Below are 21493 nucleotides of genomic sequence, written 5' to 3'. Positions count from 1 at the left end.
AAGACTCCTACTAATCCTCGCAAGTAACTCCTCTCACCCTATTTTGAAAATTGTTGACATATACTGTTTGAATATTGTATACATTGCGAAAGTATCTACAAACTCAACACGTAACTCACTAATAATCCAGGTTAATAATAACTTCTGCTATATATCTCTGCTTCCATATGAGTACTCATTCACATTCTGTCGAACGGCGTCTCACTTTGTAATTAAATACGAATTACGTACAACATAAAAAAACTAAGCATTTCATTTTCTGTTTGATCCGGTCAAGTAACTTGCTACCGTCCCCACCGTAAATAGGGGAATCATTTCTTGAGCGGATCCAATGATTCCCACTATTTACACAACTATCTGAAGCTAGGAATTAGTATCTTTGTGGTCTTATTACAATCCTGAATATTTGCTAGTTACGAATCGCGTGCTATAAACTGTAATTAGTACAGATGGGCCTGATGATTGGGTTTTCAGTTTACAGGCTTCTCTGAGTTGCAATTGCATTCAAAGAAACCTTCTGATAGACAAGTATGTAGGTATGGATAATAGTATGCGCAATTTACGCGACATTCCGTTAATTACTAGAGCCACCGGATATACTCGTATACACAATATTTAGATTTGTGTGCAAGTGATTATAATTGCGCTCATCGCCGATTTATTGAGCGGGGCTATGTATCCAGTGAAGCGAATTACGACACGGTGTTTGTTTTCCAGCTTATACTCCAGTAGTAACACTCATACGGTTTTAAGTTGTACATGTTCATAAACATACCTATGAATAGTCTACATTTTATAATATAATTGAACGCATCCTGAGAAAAACTATGACATTCAATTCTTGTTAAGATCCATTTGGAGGAATGCATTGAGCACACTTAAGGATATGACCCTATCAACTGGAATCATTTACTTAAAGTAACGACAGAAATTATACTTACGGCTCACGGTCTCTCATCTACTTTCCTATATTTATAAATTCCCTCGCCAGACACAATTTTCATTATTTTTCTTAAATAAAAACTTTGCATGACCTTCCCGAATAGGCAGGAAGTTTTCTTATTGGCTCTAATTGTTCTTCTTTTCTTTCAGAAATCCGAGTTGGTGGAGGCGCCGCACTACGTTGGAACGAACATTAACATTAATTAGTATAGTTGCTCTAATTGCTGTCGCAGCATTGGTCATAGCATTAGTTTCAGTCGTTTTATCTGATAAACATCATGAAGGTAAGGCAATGTTATATTATATGGTTATGATATGAAGATTTTGATACAGTATCAGTAAGTTTGTGACGAATTCATATAGAATCCCTAAGGTCTGCTCCTTGAGAATAGATTTTTTCATTTCAAATCATGAACGGGGTATCTTAACTTTGAGCACTTATATTTCTGGTCCTACGATGAATCTACTAACGTGGAGTATCAAAGCCCCCGAAAAATAGAGTACTTATAAACGGAGCCAGTGGTGCTCAGACCATGCAACCGAAGAGTAACAGCATTCGCAAATACCAACAGACCCGACTATCTTAGAGTACCTGCCCTTTCAGACACTTTTGAAATTGAAATTTGAAGATTCAACTCTTCAAGCTCGGAAGGAATTTTATTAGAGGTTCATTGAAAGGGTGCGAATCATTGGTCTTTCAATATATATTTCCATCAATGCTCAAAATTAAATGTGCTTCTGTACTCGAAGATAAGTCAAGGTGTTGATTACAAGTGTGAGCCAATGCAGTGGTTTGGCTCTTAATTGTGGGGAGAATCTATTGTTAGTATCTGCGGAAGCCTCTTTTCTGTTTCTAAAAACTCATCTACAGCCTGAAAAGAAGAACACTTCAAACGCTACAAACTACAAGCAATTTTACGCCAGTTCAGGAAAGTCAATTTTCATTCTTTAACTCGTTCATCAGTATCTCTTTCCAGCGAGCATTCTCATGAGACAAAATATATGGAGGCAACGTCAGCACCGAAAACGAACCAGCCAACAACATCAAACCGCACTGGTCAAACGGCAAAAATAAAGATAGGAGAATACAACTTTGATACAGTTGATAATTTCTCCTATCTAGGGTCGGATAACAGCTATGATGATGAAATCCGCGCACGGTTGTTGTCAGCAAACAGAGCCTATTTCAGCTTACAAAAACTGTTCCGCTCGAAACATCTCACCATAGGGTCAAAGCTCTTACTGTACAAGACAATGATCTTGCCAGTTCTCATGTATTCTTCGGAGACTTGGGTTCTTAGCAAGAAGAATTGCGAACTCTTGGCCGCGTTAGAGAGAAGAATCCTCCGAAGAATTTTTGGCCCCCTACATGAAGATGAACGATTCCGTAGTCTACTTAACGAAGAAATCTATTAGCGATACCATGACCATCTGGTTGTGGATAAAATCCGGCTCAATAGGTTACGGTGGGCGGGTCACTTAATCCGTATGGATGAGGATGATCCAGCCCGGAAAGTCTATAAGGGCAATATCTATGGAAGAAAAAGAAGACGAGGCAGACCCTGCCTAAGATGGAGCGATGACGTAGGCCAGGACGCCAGACAGCTTTTAGGGATATCGAATTGATGGACACTCGGCGCAAAACCGAGATGTCTGGAATTCCTTATTAAGGCAGGTCTAGACCGGATACCCGTTGTTGCGCCGTTGATGATGATGATGATGATTCTCATGAGGTCTGAGAACAGGAAGAAGTCACAAGGGCCCAGATCTGGAGAATTTGGTGGATGTTTAAGCTATTCGAAGCTCAGTTCATGCAATTTTGCCATCGTCTCCATTGATTTGTGACGCGGTGCATTGTCTTGATGAAACAACACTTTCTTTTTCTTCAAATGGGGCCAGAATTCCATCCTTCAAATACTCCAATAACGCTTGTAATAGTGGTTGTTGATGGTTTTTCCTTTCTCAAGAAAGTTGATGAATATCATACCATGCGCATCCCAAAATACTGATGTCGTAGCCTTGATAGGAGACTGTGGCGTCTTTGCACGCTTTGGAGGCGGTTCACAACGTGCAGTTCATTCGGATCACGATCGTTTTGATTCTGGTGTGAAATAATGGAGCCATGTTTCGTCCTTTGTCGAATATCGGCGCATATATTTCGGTTCTTTTAATGGAGGAAGAGCTTCAAACACTGTTCAGAATGGTCAACTCGTTGTTGGTCGATTGTGAGCTCTCGCAGCACGCACTGTGAACAGTGCTTTCACACACCCAAACATTCATGTACGATATGTCCAAGACATTCCCTTGATACCTTCAGAACTTCAATCAACTTCATTTTGCAGTCATCCAAAATTATTTAGTAGACCTTTTTGATATTTTCATCGTTAACAGCATCCACTGCGTGTATCGTCCTCGGTGTTCATTCCACCTCATTTACACTTAGCAAACCACCTCTTAACGGTTGATTTACCTGGTACAAAGTCTACATAATGCTTTATTGACACACGAAATTCCCTTTTATCTATTTTCTTCAAACTAACAAAAGTTACTTCACTCAAAAGGCTCTATCATACAAACTAATAATCCGGCGTGTCTTTCGAAAGTTAGGGTAGTAGTTCCATCTGTGCGTTAGCCTACGAATATAAAAGGGGTTCAAATGTGCAAACTTAATGAACTTATATGAAATTTAGGCCCCAAAATATTTCCCATTACGATATCTTCGCAAATAAACTTGATAATATTGACCGGAAAACCTGCTTTTAATTGATTTTAGGAGTACCAAGTTTTACAGAAACATAGACGTTAATATGGCGCAAAGCCTCGCGAAAAGTTGTGACAGTTCAAACTTATCAATTTCACTCGAATTTACTCCATCTTAAACCATGCAAATAAGATGCTGACATCACAATTAACGAAAATAATTGGCATAAAATAAAAGGCTCAAGTCCCAGAAGAAGCAGCTAGTCCTTTTCAAAGTTTTGTTTGCAAAACAAAACCTAAAATCGATTCAATGTCTGTCTGTCTTTTTTTTTCAGGAGGTGGAAATCTTCAAAAGACGCTGGTCTGGACACACCAGCATGTGGGATTTTTACCCACTAAAGCCACTCCCGACTCCGTCCCTGCCCCGCGGAACCACCATAAGGTATTACATCACGGGGCGGAGTCAGCTCATTCTGGCTTAGTCACCTTTCTTCTATACGCGGCGCACGTGACCGCGCCTTTCTCCTCTCCTCTGCCTTTCGCAGTATGGTTTGGATTGATGCGATCATGGAGTTGACCGCATCCCAATTTTCTTGATGTGCTAGCATCTTCGGCACCAGATTTTCTGGTACCAGCATCTCTCCTAGAGTATCCTCTAGTTTCCTCCTTTCTTCCACAAATCTCGGGCAGTTGAAGAATACATACTCTGGGTCCTCTGGGACCCCATCCCAATTTGGACAGTCGGGTGAGGTCTCCAATTTAAACCTGTGCAGGTATTGCCGATAACCTCCATGCCCCGTGATAAACTGGGTGAGATTATAATTAATCTCACCGTGTCGTCTCTCCAACCACTCCTTGATGGCAGGAATGAGCCTGTGAGTCCACCGACCCTTTCCCGAGCGCCACCGCTCTTGCCATCTATTTATGGATCTCTCCCTCTCAGCATTCTTCGTCTATAATAAGGAAGAGATTGGCTTCGCATTGTATATATTCGCCATCTCATCTGCCAAGATGTCAATCGGCATCATTCTAGAGATGACGAATGCTGTATCATCTGAGACAATCCTGAAGGCAGAGCATACCCTCAATGCTGTCTTCCTATATACTGCACTCAGTTTGTTAGTGTTTGCGTTTGCAATGTCTCTAACCCACCACTGTGGCTTCCTCCGGGAGGGGAAGATTAAGTACATCGTTGTACATAATGTTCCACAGTAGTGACCCAATACGGAGCCCTGCAGGACAACTGTGAAAACGACGTACTCCTGCGGTCCGTCATCAGTGTCGCATCAGAGCCATCTGTCCATCTGTCTGTCTGTCATAAGTACTTTTCTCAGAAGCGGCTATACCAATTGACTCGAAATTTGGTGAGAAGGTGGGAACTGTGGACCCCCAGACATGCAGTGAGTGATATCCTTCTAGGTTGAATTATATGTAAAAGTGGGGTGTAAAATTTTTTTTTCACCGAATGTACACAACTGTAGTGTAGTTGAATGTGTATTAAATGAAAGGTCTCGATTAGAACTTTTCAAAGCCAGTCTTAGTTTTGAGATTTGTTCAAAAGGCGGAGAGTGGGAGGGGTGGAAAGTGATGATTTCTTTAACGGACCCATTCTCAGAAACTACCCAATCGACAAATCTGAAAAAATTCATGAAGCTGCCTCTATATGGTGTCCAGACCTCAAAATACTCTCCATATCGATATCTATTCAAATTAAGTTAATAATAGTATAATATCATTTTTTTGAGGAGATTGAGTAAAACCCCCCTTAAGTTTATGCCAGAGTTACAAAAGTATAAAATATAATATGAAACAAGTTTGATCAAAATCATACTATTACTGCAACTAAACATCAATATCACATTGAAGTGGGTAGCCAGACATGCTAAATGCAAATAGATAACGGGCTACGTACAAATGGAATAGTTCTACACTTAAATATACTCACAGAAGGAGCAAACAAAACCTTTCCTACCTGAAGCGCCCAGCTTCCGGTTTCCCCACTTGTTGAGATTTTGTTTGAAGCAAAACCTTATAAAAATCGATTCATTGTCTGTCTGTCCGTCTTTTTTGCGCCGATGGGAGGTGGAAAGTTTCAAAAGGTAACGCTGACTCCTACCACACAGTTATGTGAACTCTTACCTGTGAACTCTTACCCACTAAAACCACCTCCTTCTTCTTCCACTCTCCCCGTACGACTCCCAAATGGTATTATTTATTTTTCACTCATGTTAATATTCCTGTTTCCTCTCGTTCAGTTTTCCGGCTGACTTGTTCCTGCCTGGGTGCTCGCCATGACCCTTTCGATTTCTCTTTGATTTCAACATATTTTCCACTATATTTTCGGGTATACGAATCTCGGGCAATGAAATAAAACAAAAAACGAATCAGCATGCCCAAATCGATAGAGATATGCTCTAGTTTGCCGTGGAGTCACTCGATCCATATCGGTATATCCCATATGATTCTGTAGGTCCAGCGGCCTTTTCTGACTCGTTCCACTTCTCCTACCATTTCGTGATAGTTTCACTTCGTGCGAGCTGTCATCGACAGGCAGGAGATTCTCCAGTGAAATACGCTCGATCGTAAAGTCGTCTTCCTTCTCTCGCCAAAATCTCAATGGGGATCATTGCTGCTATCACGCAGGCCTCTTCATCGCATATTGTTCCGTACGTGCAACAACTCGAAATAAGGAGTCGACGGCTCGGCCACAGTAGATCTACTATAGGCAGTACCCTTACTAAAATGACCCCCCTTGCGAATGTGCTTGCAGAAGCTTATCTGTACACATCAGAAACGCTAAACAAGGAAAAGGCATAATATTCGTCAAATCGTATTGGTAAGAGAGAGATTGGTGAGCTTTTGCTATTCTGGTATTACGGCGTGCTGATCCATATAGCAAAAAGTTGTTTCACGCATTCACTTATCCATAAGCAAAAACTTGCCAATCTCACCAAAACATTGGCAAGTCCGGGCGATATGTCAAACACAGCTGATCGAATTTTCGTTACATCTCGCTCATGCTCAAGGGCAAAACAATTTGAAATCGTGTGTACTCGCACTGATTTCCCCCCTTGAGGGGCAAGGGGAAGGGTGGTAGCTGTCTAGTATCTAACTGTGGGCTCGGCCTTGGGCCACCTATATTTGGAAGCATTCTTGCAATCAGTACTCGAATGTTATATGCCTTGGTTGCTGAACACTCCACATGTGATTTCTAGTTTAGCCTCTGGTGAATAGTTTTTGTTCCAACTTTGATCTTCATGGGCTTGCACTTTCTCCGCTCGGTAATAAGTACTTCTGCGAGAAGTAGACCAGCATTCTCTAACCAGGACTTCATGAAATATACTACTTCACTAGCATAAAGCTCGACTTCTTCGAGGAGGCGTGCAACAATCGCACGCCAATGTCGTCCGCGAAACCAGGAAGATCCTGCGTCAGTACTCCGTTATACATAATAATTCACAAGAGTGGGCCTAGGACGAGCCCTTGTGCAACTCCACATGTCGTTTAATATAGTTTCATTCCTTCATCTGTTTCACAACACAAACGCCTAGCGATTAAGAGGTCGGCAATGATACGCACCAGGTACTTCGGCCCGCCTAAAATCATTAGGCAGTCAAGTATTTTGCTCCATCTCGGGGAATTGAAAGTATTCTTCGCATCGAGTGTGATCACTGCACAGTGTTTGTGCTCGTTCCCCTTTCGAAAACTGAACTGATTCTCAGAGAGATCGCCTTCCTTTTCAGCAATTAGAAGTAATCTGTTACAGATTATACGTTCAAATAATTTGCCAGTATTATTTAGAAGGCATATGGGTCTGCATGATGAAGGTTGGCCCAGCGGTTTGTCGGGCTTGGATATGAGAATCAGTCTCTGCTTCTTCCACTCTGTGGGAAATGCTCCTTCCTTAAGACATGCGGTGAATACCTCGGCAAATATATTTAGCGCTATCTTCACTGCTGTCTTAAGGGCTTTATTAGGAATACTATCCAAGTCAGTAGCCTTATTTTCTATTATTTTTTTTTGCAGCTTCCAAGATCTCTTCTTATCTTACATTGGGATTTCGATGGGATCCACTTGGGCAAAAGGAAGGCTAGCGGCATTTAAATTCTGCGAGAAGAGGTTCATCACTATCTCGTCTAGCAAGTTAGGGCAACTAATCGATGGAGAGTGTTTGCCTTTGATTTTGGACATCACTGTTTTGTAGGCGCCGCCTCGGTGGTCTGAATAAGCTTCCTTAGACAGCCGCTTGAAATGTTCGCTTTTACTTCATGCAATGATGTGCATAGAACATATTCGTTAGAGTTCTTCGTTCATAAATCTTTAAATGCAGGAAGAGAAGTCCAGACAGCCCGAGTATTCCCTGCACTATCGCCAAACTATCGTTGAATGACTTTTTCATCATCTGTTCTCTCCTGGTTAAGACCTTACCTAACTGAGCATAGAGCATAGATCGACTCTCTTTCCTGATTCCTTGATTAATTCATATTTTAATTCTCCATAAATCCCCTCCCTTAATTATTTTTCTGCCACAACTGCCACTTTATTCTCCCGTCGTTAGGTTTCAACTGACCAGCATATAGCAGTAACCTTAAGAGCTGTCTTCTTAATGTACATAATACAAAAAGTGCGGACATCGGTGTAGAAAGCGACCATCATCTAATGGACGTTTACTTTCGCTTGCGTGTCCCTATTGCACTCGCTCGCGACGAAAAGAGTATCTGCCCCTAAATTCATCACGGCCCGTCTCCGCGATCCGGCTGTCCTCCGGCGGCGGGAAAACTTTTTTGCTGCTCAAGTAAGACAAATTCTAAACGACCCACTCGAAAATGTTGATGAGCACTGCACCGGATCCGCACTTTTGCCAAACCTCAAGAAGCCATTGTAAATTCAAAGGTGTGGATAGAGTGTTTTCTTTGATTTGTGTGGATTTGCAAGCGCTTGCAGCCGATTGATCGCATATCGTTTTTTAGCATAAATCATCGTAGGAAAGTGGAGAGAAAAGAGTGAACTTCTTGGAAAATCGGGGAGAGCTAAAAAACATTACAAGAGACCAACAATGATGACGGATAATTATGGTTGACGCTCTATGTCCCACGTAGTTTACGGCAACCAAATATAAAATAAAGTACCGCCCCTGATGTACAGATAAGCTACATAATTATTCTGCAGCTGTACTTTTAATGTTATCAGTCTAAAGTGAAATGTCAGCACTGCGTTTAGCATTGTGCAACATACCATAATGAAGTCGAGTCTTCTCGTGCTGACTTTGTGCCTCACAGTTTTCATCTACTGGTCGTGTCTCCTGCTCACTCCTTTGTGCAGTATAGGACATCCGCGCACTCTGTTTTTTTAATGAGACCTTTCAATTTCATTGCCATCATAGTTATATTTTGTAAGTGATAAGTCTACATCAGCGGAACTTCAGAAAGATGAACACAAACATCCATAACCAAACCGGAACTAAATACGGGGCAACGAGGATCGAGAGGCTGACGCGCAAGCAACTCGATCATTACACCATGGGGGAAATCGTTTTGCGATGATGCGACCACTTCGTCTTTGTGATACTATCAAGGATGCGGCCCCATAATGATTCAGTAATCCATTGCCACCAGATGGTTGAAAAGGAAAAGGCAAAAATTAAGCAAAGTGGTAAAAGGGGAGCAAAAGGAATGGAATCCCCAATTACTTTTCAAATTGATTCGCTATGCATGATCTAAACATAATGATAACTGCTACTCTTGGAATCATCATGATAAAAATTGGTTTTTCTTCTTTCGTAGATCGAACCTGATATCTTCAAAGAGTTTATTTCAATTGCCTTTTTTGCTACTAGATTTGTACATGATAATTATTTTTCTAAGCCTTTCTTTTTTAAGTCAATATATGTACATATCACATCAGAATGACCATCTGAATCCAAGCGGCTGTAGCGGCTGTTCTTCCCCTTTTTATGCACATACTATCCACACGTATACTACGATCTGGTTGACCCCCCTTGACGTCACAAATTGTGTTTAGTCTGCTAATAAATGATATTTACGGCCACGAGAAGTGTAATGACACATCATAAATTCATAATTATAGATAAAACCAGTCAGCTCTTAGGTTTACCTCGAAATTTTCTGCAACTTCATCTTCATCTTCTGTTTATCGATATTATGCAATAAAATGCTTGTTGGTTGTATACTACTTACTCTTTGACTACATATAGATTTTTTATTCCTATTTTTTCAGTGTTAGAATTACCCGGAACTGCTGAAGCTCTGGGAGCCCCACCGGCAACACATATCATCTCCAAGCATCCTGACATAGAGACAAATGAAGTAACATCGAAGAAGGACGATATTTGCTTGACCTCAGAATGTGTGCATACGGCATCGAATGTGCTGGAGGCACTGGACACCTCGGTAGAACCATGTGACGATTTTTATAACTTTGCATGTGGTTCGTTTTTGAAGAACACAAATATTCCTGATGAAAAAACACAGGTCAACACATTCTCAGTCATTGGTGACAAGCTGCAGATTCAGCTGAAGCAACTGATCACTGAGGAACCAAGTGAAACGGTAGCGAAACCATTCAAGTTGGCCAATAAGTTGTATAAGGCGTGTATGAACAAAAGTGAGTATGGGTCCCGATTTTAGAGTCCACTATTTTTAGCACTTCTTCATATGCATGAATGTGTTGTGTTTTGTAGTTTCGAATTTGCACTGTATTTTTTTCAAAAAAGATTAATCCCCTATTTAAAAGCAAAACCTGAAATTTCATAATATCTAATTCCAGCTTTAATCGAGCAAAAAGGCACTCAACCAATTGTCGAGATTGCTGAAAAACTAGGAGGCTGGCCTGTGATCAAAGGTGACGCCTGGGACGAAAATTCATGGACATGGCAAGACTCTGTCAAAAATTTCCGAAAATATGGTTTCAGCATGGATTACATTTTGGACTTTTCCGTTGGAATCGACTTGAAAAATTCGACTCGACGAGTGATCGATGTATGTTCGAATACTTTACTTAGCCCATAGTAGGAAACAAGAGAAAATTAACACTTTTTTACCATTATTCAGCTGGACCAAGCAGCTATTGGCGTAAGCCGGGAGTATCTTGTTAAAGGACTAGAGGATAAGATTGTGCGGGCATATTATGACTACATGGTGGATATGGCTGTTTTGTTTGGAGCCGAACGCACTCGAGCCGTGAATGAATTGAGAGAGTCTTTGCAATTCGAAATTGATTTGGCAAACGTGAGTATGGAATGTTATACACTTAAATTTATTTTCTCTTTATATACTCGTATATTCATATGAGAATTAGAATCATGTTATTAGTCTTATGCCAAAATTCCGAACCCGAAGTAATAATCGAGATTCCATAGCCCCTCCTCCAATGGCAATGTTATTCAACTTCTTCCAGTATTTTCCGAAAAACTTGCACTTCTCTTTCGCTATTCTATACCACTTAGTTCTAGCACATTCCACACATCGGCCATCCAGGGATAGTGAGTTCTATTGCATGGCATCACGACTCCTTTTGTCAAAGTATAACTAAAATCTACACTCCCAGATTTTGGCAACATAGCGAAAATGGATCTAGGGCCTTTAATGTGTCGATCAATATCAAATTGGGTGCCGCCATCGACAGAAGCAACACTACCTAGACAAATTCTTCGACACTCGTCACACTGAGGTCCTTGCTTTTGTTGGTACCGCTTGACTCCATCTCGAAGTCGAGAGCCATTTGGACAAGGTCTATTATTCGATGGAAAGCAAGCATATGCAACGTGAATTTTGTGACGTCTCCTAAAAATGAGCAACGGGCGGATTTGATGTTGAAGAAAATCTTTCAGGGTATTATCGGCTGACGCCTGAAGAAATCGACTAAGTGCGTACTAAGTGGAGAGTCACCTCGTTCTCGCCCTCACATTGGCCGCAGCGCCTGCTAGAAACTCTAATGGAGGAAGAGGATATCCTTAAGTTTTTTGTGTATATAGAGTGAGGGAATCTTTAAAAGATAGGAATACTACTCCAGCGACTTAAAAGTCCTTCTCAAAGATTTAAATCTAGGATAACTACCAGGCAGAATAAAGAGAAAACCCAGTGTAAATGCTTCGGACAACGGGGAACGAAGCTTCAGAACCTTATTCTGTATACCGCCCATTCTCGTAACTGTTAACGTAACGATGAGAATGATGAAGTTCTACAAATTGCCAATTCTTCTCGGATCAGAGCAGATCAGACAACCGATGTAGAACTCTCTGGAGGTAGTCACTACCTCTCGCTTGATGCGGGAATAAACCTTTATTAATTTATTTAGATAGATTACCCCATGATCTACGAACATAGACGGCTTATGAATCGGTCGAAAACAATGTCTATCTTTAAACATTCCTTTTTACTCCGTTGGACATCTAGCTTGAATCGTTTTTACGATAAGTTATATATATATTTCACCCTCTGGGCCACTCGCCTGGCTCTGTGACAATCCCTGCGAAGTTTCAACGGGTCGCTTTTCCATCCTCTTCTTCTAATGGGGAATTTATATCTTTCTGATTTTGACATGATGTCGGAAACTCACTTTCATGGAATATTTATCATTCTTTTGGAACTAGCTTAATGAAGTTGGCTCAACTATCGTCTCCGTCGAGCTATCAATATCCTTGTTTTTTCAGTCGGGCAGATAGCCTGCTCTCTACGTTCGAAAACGAACACATATTTCGGTCTGCTTATCACAGCAATTAATTGAAGTTTGAAAAATTAGTTGAGTGTAGATGTTCTATGAAACGCGTTTTGGATATGATACACAATATAACGATGTGGGCTATCAAATGAAATATCTGAGTTAGTGCTCCGTGTAAGTAAAGAGTGAATCTCCTGATATCCATTGGAGTAAAGGTTCAAACTATACGAACCGTAAATTGCAACAAATCTCTAATCGAACCCAAACATCTGAATTAGAAAAAGACATAACGACAAACAAAACAAATACGTGTCTGCACGCTAAATGCTAACTGGAAAGACGGAGGAACTCGCAAGAGCCCTTCGGAAAAGGCGCATTGACATCTGCGCTCTGCAAGAAACCCGATGGTCTGGTGCCAAAAGCTGCGACATTGAACGCGAACGCGGTAAAAATGGCTACAAACTTCTCTATTTTTTTAACCTACACACTCAATATGGTGTTGGCATTGCCATCTCAGAGGGTTTCCGTGATGCCATTAAAGAAGTCGAACGGTTTGACGATCGGCTGATGAAGCTCACCATTATATCAGCTGATCGCACTATTCACTTCTTCACCGCGTATGCACCACAGACAGGTCGACCTGATGCCGAGAAAGATGCCTTCTGGCAACTTCTCGATGAAAAGACTTGTCACGTGCCTGCTGACGATTACATAATCATTGTCGGCGACCTTAATGGTCATGTGGGTGAAAAGGCAGACGGTAACAGGTGCCATGGGGGAAAGGGGTTCGGAGCGCGCAATGAAGGTGGCGAGCGTATAATCGATTTTGCGGACACCCATGATCTTGTACTTATGAATACATGGTTCATCAAACGATTGTCTCATCTTCCCACATTTTATAGTGGGAACAATAAAACGCAAATCAACTATATTCTCATAAGACGCCAACATTTTACCACTGTTACTGATTGCAAAGTCGTTCCCTATGAGACCATCGCACCTCAACATCGGCCGTTGATTGCCGTCCTGCGAATTAAGCCACCGATAAAACAGCGTGAGGAACGCACTGGCCCGCCGCGCATTAAATGGTGGTGATTTGGTGAGAAGAAAGAAGAAAAGGTCTCACTCATACGATTGCCAACCATTACGAATGTGGAAGAATCATGGAACCAAATGAAAGACACGATCCACAAAGCGGCCTCTGCAACCCTCGGGGTCACCAAGTCGGGTAAGCAGTACATCAACCGAGATACTTGGCTTTAGAATGATGACGTTGAAATGAAGATCCGTGAAAAGAAACGCCTCTACCACAAATTTCTCGACGATAAAACACCTGCTAATTGGCAAATTTATAAGAATGCCAACCGGGAAGCAAAGAAAGTGGTCGCTGTCACCCGAGCAAACCATTTCAAAAATCTTTACGATAAACTGGACACTCGGGATGGCGAGAGAGATCTTTATCGACTTGTTAAAAGCCGTGATGAACGCACACAGGATATCGAACATTTCTGTTGTGTTAATGACAAGAACGGTACTTTGCTTACCAACCGTCGAGTCGCAACGGATAGATGGCGAGAATACTTCGAGCAGATTTCAACTGAAGAATTTGCTCATCCTCCACTTCCACAATCATTGCCTACATTTGGAGCAGTTCCACCAGTCAGCCCAACTGAAGTCGAGGAGGCAATAAAACAAATGAAATCGGGGAAAGCAACAGGACCTGACGACATCGCATCTGAGCTCTGGAAAGCGAAGAGCTGGGACCCAACACTGTGGCTCAGTGAATTCTTTAACCGGGTTATTGGGGAAGGAAGAACACCATCTGACTGACAAGAAAGTACCACTGTTCCAATATGGAAAAAGAAAGGTAGCCCAGCAGAATGTTCAAATTACCGTCCAATCCGGTTACTTTCCCATATCATGAAGATTTTTGAACGCATTCTTGACAACCGTATTCGCGAAATCGTTGAAATAACCGTGAATCAAGCCGGATTTGTCAAGAACTGCGGAACTACTGACGCAATACACGCTGCGCGATTACTCATGGAGAAACACCGTGAGAAGCATCGCCCTCTTTACATTGCCTTTCTGGATCTAAAGAAAGCGTTTGACCGTGTACCACACGAACTCATCTGGTATGCTTTACGACAACACTTCGTGCCAGAAGAACTCGTGCGCTGGGTTCAATTGCTCTACCACGATCCGAAAAGTAAAGTTCGAAGTATGGCGGGTGTATCAAAACCGCTTCGTGTCTCTGTTGGTGTTCATCAAGGAAGTGTCCTCTCACCACTCCTCTTTGTTCTTGTTATGGACACCGTCACACGGGATATCCAACGTCCAGCGCCTTACACACTGCTTTATGCAGATGATGTTTTCCTAGCATCTGATAGCAAAAATGATCTCGAGCAACTTGTTCAAAAATGGAATGATCGCCTCATGCAACACGGTCTCAGATTGAATTTAAACAAAACTGAATTTTTGACGACCGATCCCCATGAAACAGGCACAATCACTGTCAGCGGCAGTGATCTGCCCAGAACTGAGCGATTTAAATACCTCGGGTCAACGCTATCAGCCAATGGAAAACTGCGTTATGAAATTGCTTCACGCATTAACGCAACCTGGATGAAGTGGCGTTCCACAACTGGTATCCTTTGTGATCGACGTATCAACGAACGTCTCAAATCTAAAATTTACCGCAATGTCGTCCGTCCAGTCGCTCTCTATGGTTCTGAGTGTTGGCCGAACATAAAAGACAATGAACGGCGTCTTGCGGTAATGGAGACGAAGATGCTACGTTGGACTAGTGGCGTCACACGTTTAGATCACATCTGAAATGAGGATATCCGCGATCGTTATGGGGTTGCACCGATCGTGGAAAAGTTGCGAGAGAGGCGTCTTCGATGGTATGGTCACGCAGTTCGTGCAAACGAGAATTCACTTGCCAAGATTGGTCTGAACATCGAAGTCGATGGTAAACGACCAAAAGGCAGACTTAAGCAACGGTGGCTTGATACGCTGGATGGGGATTTGAAAGTCTCGAGATTGCACCCAGATCAGGCATTCGATAGAGCCAAATGGCGAAGCCGATCACGACGAGCCGACCCCGCTTGTGAACGGGACAAAGGCTGAAGAAAAAGAAGAAGATAACGACAACCAAAATCGAAATCTAAGTTTTTAATGGATGTTATTCAAAAAACAAGTCATATTTTAGAAATTCGCTAGGACAAACTCCCAAACTATTATTGAAATTGAAACCAACATAAATTTGAATTGAAATGTTTCCTCAATAACAACGAAATAGATATCATGCTCATCTCTGAAACACACGGAAATACAATTTCGGCACCAAAAATGCACACTCTACGATACAAAACATCCTGAAGGTAAGACCTTGCTGGCACTGCTTTCCTTATAAAATCGTGTCTCAATCGTTATGTCCTTGAAAACTATTGCACCAATTATCTATCCAAGTAACAGAGATGTCCCGTGAAATAACTACATCATCAATCTCCTGCCCTTCAAATTAAAAATTGGCTCTAAACAATATCGGGACTTTTTCGGCACTGGACAATAGGTTCACTGCGGCGGGAGATTAAGCGGGTCATCCCGTGTGTCGGCTCCGCGGAATCGAATTTTTTTTTTGGCATCAATTGTATCTAGATATTCAAAGTCGTTCGGAAATTATAGTGTTAAACACGTGATAAGTTACATGCCAGATTTATGTCGATTGTCGTAATAAAGCTCGTCTTTATCAGTCCGAATAACGTTCGAGTGACTTCGCTAAAAGGACAAGAATTGAAGCCAAGGCTGTACATGTGTTTCTTCAAGAAACCTAAGGTTTATGGACTAGGTATAACAGATTAAGGTCAGTTAAGGTTTTATGGCTAAAAATCGCATTCTACTTTTTAAATGCGTTTTTGTCGAAACTGCATATTGAAAATCGGCTGCCACCATAGCCCAAAATCATTGAAGAAGCCGTAAAAAAACACCAAAATTCAAAAAAAAAGTTTAACAAACCAAACTAAAAATTTAGTTTGTAATATTTTTTAATAATCCTAGTTTGCGGACTGTAGTTAAGTCTGTACTATATAGCAACCGTAACTAATATGTACTGGCTTGGTATGTCAAGTGTATCGATTTTAGTGGCGTTTTCTTGGTTTATATGCTGTAATCCTATTTTAGACGCCATAGCACCCCACATGATGATGCTGCCACAGCCGTGTTTAACTGTTGGCTCAATATTACGAGTTTGTAAGGCAGTGACCACCCTTCTCCAAACCGATTGCAGGCCATGAGAACCGAAAATGTTGAATTTAGACTCAGCATAAAAACTACCGGTTTTCCAAAGCTATTCTGTCTTATTAACGATCTATTCAGCAAATTCGACACGTTTTTAACATTTTGTGTAAAACAAAACCTTATTAAAATCGGTTTACTCTCTGTCTGTCCGTCACACACAACTGGAACTGCGAACATACATAATTCTACATTTAATTTAAGGGGGGTCTCCATTCATTTAAAATGGGGTATATTTTTTTCACCAAATATAGTCATGTGGGGTATCAAATAAAAGGTCTTGGTTAGTGCTTCCCGAAGCCGGTGTTAGTTTTGACAGTTATTGGAAAGTTGGGGACGCGGGGGTTCGAAAGTGATCATTTCTTTAACGGACCCATTCTCAGAAATTGTGTCCGGATAGCTGAGAGGTTAAAGCGCAAAGCTATCGTGCGGAAGGTCGCGGTTGTGGCAGTAGAATTTGTATCGTGATTTGACGTCAGGTACCAGTCGACTCAGCTGTGAATGAGTACCTAAGCCAAATGAGGGTAATAACCTCGATCGAGCGCAATGCTGACCACATTGCCTCCTACAGTATACTGTAGTCTACCGTTACGGTCTTGAATGAAGTGCTTGCTTTAACACATTTCAAAGCCCTGATCAAAGGAGGAAGATCTGTTACTATACCTTTGTTCCAAAATTTTTTGCAAAAGATACTGTAGTTATCTTGGAATTCTTTCTTATGTTTTTTCACTGTTCCACCACCACCTGTTTTGCGAGAAACAGAAAGAAGTTTTTTATTGTATGACAAACAGTAAACGTTGGTTTTTTTGTTTTTGAGCTATTTTCATAATGCTTTTATAATATTTAATGATCAGCTCATTGGAGTCGCAGAACTGCTGCGCGTTGCTCATTTTCGGCCCTTTAACGTGCGATAATTGCAAAGATTTAATCATTTTCGTATATATCAGGGAGCCCAAAAGTTCTAAATACAACAAGAAACATAATGGTGCCTTCTTTTGAGCAGCAACCATATTATGTGCTGCGATATGATATAATAACTTGAAGTGTCCAAGTTTGTTTTGGCTGCGATAAACGGTCACTTTTTTTGTTTTTCTGTAATATTTATGTGTAACATAGAATTAATAAAATAATTATAACAGTAGAAAACTACTATAAAGGGTTACTGTTTTTCTTTCATAACTCATTTAAAAATATCATATGGTTTTTGAGATATCTGAGAATAATAATCCAACTTTTTAATTGGTTCACTGTATGTATAAATGAAACTATCGTGTACCCAAATATTATTACATGAACGATGCTTCGGGTTTCCCGACTTGTTTTTCATTAAAATATATATTCTGAGCCCACAAAAATGTCAGGCTCGGTAGGAATCCACCTTACACATTCATGATAATATAATACACAATATTGGTCTATAGAAATTTAAAACTTATCCTCTCCTTGATTTTAGATATCACTTCCTAATGAAAAACGTCGGAATTCATCAGCTCTCTACAATCCAATGACTATTGCTGATATTCAAACCAAATATCCTTATGTATCATGGCTAAACTACATTAACGCCCTTTTACCAGAGGGTCTCGATGTCGATGAAAATGAAATCGTTATTGTCTCGGTACCAACGTTCTTCGAAGCTCTAGGAGATCTGATAAAGAGGACACCGAAAAGAGCTATTGCCAATTATGTAATGTGGCGTATCCACGGATTTTCAGCATTCTTCCTCACAGAGGAGCTACGAAAACGTCAACTTCAATACAGTACGGTTTTGAGCGGACGCCAAGAACAGGAGCCACGTTGGAAGGAATGTGTGGATATAACAAGTGGAAGGTAAGTACCGCTGCTTAACGAACAAATATAAAGTTGAAATTGCATTTATAGAGCCACAATGTCTATTCATCATTCATTGTGAGAGTCAAGAATCTATGTCGACGGTTATCTGGTTAGGGAAATTTCAAAGGCTTCCATATGCTGATGTTGCGCTTATTTCAGTGCATCTTGAAGTAATCTTGTGTTTTTGTCTTCGCCATCCAATCACTAAATTTAGGTTGCATACATAATTAATAATTAAAAAAAAAATGTTATGAAATAAGTTCATTTTTCGTGCAAACTATGAAACCATTGGATTAATTTGGTAGGGCCCAATAATTCAGAAAATGCAATCATCGTAGAGATCTCTTAGTAGAAATGACATCATCGCAAATACCACTTTGTGACTAATAATGAAATTCTGTTTTTTGTCCCTGCTGAAGTTGTATTTATTCTAATTTTTAAAAATGTAAATATCCATATTCTGCCGAATTAACAGCGGATGATACCGCTGTTCTGTTTAGAGTGTATTATGCACTTAGTTCGCAAGCTAACAAATAGTACTTTCATGCGGCTTCCCACAAGGTGATTGGAAGAGAAAAGTAAAACTCTTCTTTATGTGACGATTTAACACACTTAAACTGTCTGTAAATTCAATATTCAAAAACCGAACTTACTCCATATACTAAAGCTCTCGTAATACACTGCTATATTTTGTTTTTTTTTTGTCGCCCTAATGCCTTTACGTACCCCAAATTATCGGTACAAATTGTTTCCTAACACATTTATTCTTATTTAATTTCTGTAAATAACTCCACCCTACATAAATTCTAACCTTACACATCAGTAGCAAAGGAGAGATTCAAATTTGTGTATATCCAAACATTTTCCAACCAGCTTCGGTGAAACTTTGAATTGAAATTTGTACATATTAATCTAAAATTATTAATTTTTTGTTATCTTTTCAATTTTTCAGTAATGAGTACGATAGTGATCAACAAGAATACGGGTACGGATGTTGTTCTGGAGAAATTTACCCATTTCTCTGTTGAGTGTGTGTACGCGTCCTCTTCGTGTGTTTGAGATGCATATCGATATTAAAAATTGCAAACAATTCCTTTTTTAATGAGATACTTTTTTTATATATTAAGAATTTTGAAATTATCCGAAGAAATTTTTTTTTCTAATACGTAGATTCCATGAAATTAACTGAACACGTTACAAACTAATTTGCGTTTTTACTAACGATATGCAATGGTATACGCGAAATAGATAAAATTAATAAGTTTGGAAAACAACTCTGTAAATGGGATTGAATTGGGAGAACTACCTATAGAGACTAGAAACTACCTAATTTCTCAGTAAGCTAAAAATACGCATGATCTAGCCGAAATAGTCCAGTGAATAACATATTTAGTAAACTTCCTGAATTATGTAGTCAAAACATTGCATGCATAATGGGTGCATTCCTAGAATTTACACATGGCTTGTAGCATATTGTGCTTTTACTTTCTACAATACGCGGAGTCAATGACTAGATACTTTCACTCGAACTTAGTTAAGTTAGTTGATGGTTAGATTTACTATTCTTTCGGAGCGTGAAATCTCTGCCACTTGAAGTTAATAAATTCACGAAATCCAACTTTTTATGACTTCAAGTTGTAAATTTTTGCACACACTCCACGCATGAATACTGTAGCTAATCATAAATCAACTTAACTAACTTTCTCTTATTATAATAGAAAGCCAACTTATCCAGTTATTTCCTGTGATCATCGATTACTCCCTAGAGTACATAACCCATAACAGTTGAAAATGAATGAGAGCTTCTCGGAAAGTCCTGGGCGCTGAAGCTCAAGCAAACTGCCGCAACGCTGCGTACAGGATTAGCAACTATTTATAATTTGTAACCTGGAATTTATTAATGAAGATTTAATTGGTCGACCCCATTGTTGCAAAGATTTACTCTAAATAATATGTACATACTGGTAGATTAGCATTAGTCGTTAGTATTCCATAAACTTTGATCACATCCACAGTTTATTATTCAATAACTTGAATTTGATTATTCATCCCGATTCTTTCGAAACCTGGCCTGATGTAAAAATATTTGAATTATTGAAACTCGCAAACGAAATACTTAGGTTCGCATTGTTACTATTATTTTCAATGACTTAATCTTTGATGAAGTACCACTGCATATTTGTAGATCAACAGAAACACTAAAAAGAACGAAAAAGTTGACTGACGGTTTCGTCCAGGGCAGACGCAACTCATCAGACGCTGCTTCACCTCTGCCCTGGGAGCAACGTGATCTATTACGTGTTTGCGATTATATTTAAATGGGGTGATTACCATCTGTCGTTACTTTTGGTCGCGCTGCTCCCAGGGCAGAGGTGTGAGGCAGCGTCTGATGAGTTGCCTCTGCACTGGATGAAACAGTCAGTCAACTTTTTCATTCTTTTTTGAAAACTTGATGGTTTAACAGAAAAGGACTACAAAAGAGCAAGTAAGTTGCTTCCCAAGTGGTCCGGTCCGTCACCAAGTGGGTGCAGACTGAGGACTCCCAGCATCCTCAACAAGAAAAAAGAAACACTAACTTAAAATTGTTAGAAAATCGTTAGAGACTGCCGGTCATAGCCTCATTGCAAAAATCTATGTCGTTGCTATGTCTACATATTTATTTTAACGATCAGTTGGCATGGTTTAATCCCGTATTACGCTTTTGAGAGAATTCGTCACTTATCGCTCTTACTTTCTGACACTAAGGTTATTATGGAGAGGATAAGGTTATTATAGGGAGAAAAGAAGGAAGTCCCTCTCTGCAACCCAGATGAAAACTCGTGGCCGTCGTATTGGCCCCTTATTAACTTCATTTGGAAAGATATCGGTATAGATTTTTCGGTTGAATAGCTTTTGAGCATGAATGATCACTAGGGGTTCACAGTTCGCACCTTTCCACGAAATTTCGTGTCTACAGGAGTAATCGTTTCTGAAAAAAAACCGTGTGACAGGCAGACAGTAAACCAATTTTAATAAGATTTTATTTTACGCAAAACCTTTT

At 40.3% G+C, this 21493-nt stretch overlaps 1 protein-coding gene across 4 annotated transcripts in view; it reads left to right on the top strand.

Moving 5' to 3' along the window:
• LOC119660343 (neprilysin-2) overlaps positions 1–21493 on the top strand; it is a 154434-nt gene that overhangs the window by 116711 nt on the left and 16230 nt on the right. For 2 of the 4 annotated variants that reach the window (XM_038068832.1, XM_038068829.1), the window contains exons 2-7: positions 1093–1226; positions 9880–10266; positions 10429–10640; positions 10713–10889; positions 18074–18450; positions 19406–19438. In XM_038068832.1, the coding sequence (XP_037924760.1) occupies positions 1093–1226; positions 9880–10266; positions 10429–10640; positions 10713–10889; positions 18074–18450; positions 19406–19438 (1320 nt within the window). Of the gene's footprint in view, positions 1–871; positions 919–1092; positions 1227–9879; positions 10267–10428; positions 10641–10712; positions 10890–18073; positions 18451–19405; positions 19439–21493 lie in introns of those variants that run through there. The other 2 variants (XM_038068830.1, XM_038068831.1) reach the window with 2 other exon arrangements.

The sequence above is a fragment of the Hermetia illucens genome, chromosome 6, assembly GCF_905115235.1.
Source record: "Hermetia illucens chromosome 6, iHerIll2.2.curated.20191125, whole genome shotgun sequence".
Lineage (NCBI taxonomy): Eukaryota > Metazoa > Arthropoda > Insecta > Diptera > Stratiomyidae > Hermetia > Hermetia illucens.
The sequence above is the reverse complement of the archived record's forward strand: the minus strand, read 5'-3'. Positions and strand labels throughout refer to the sequence as shown.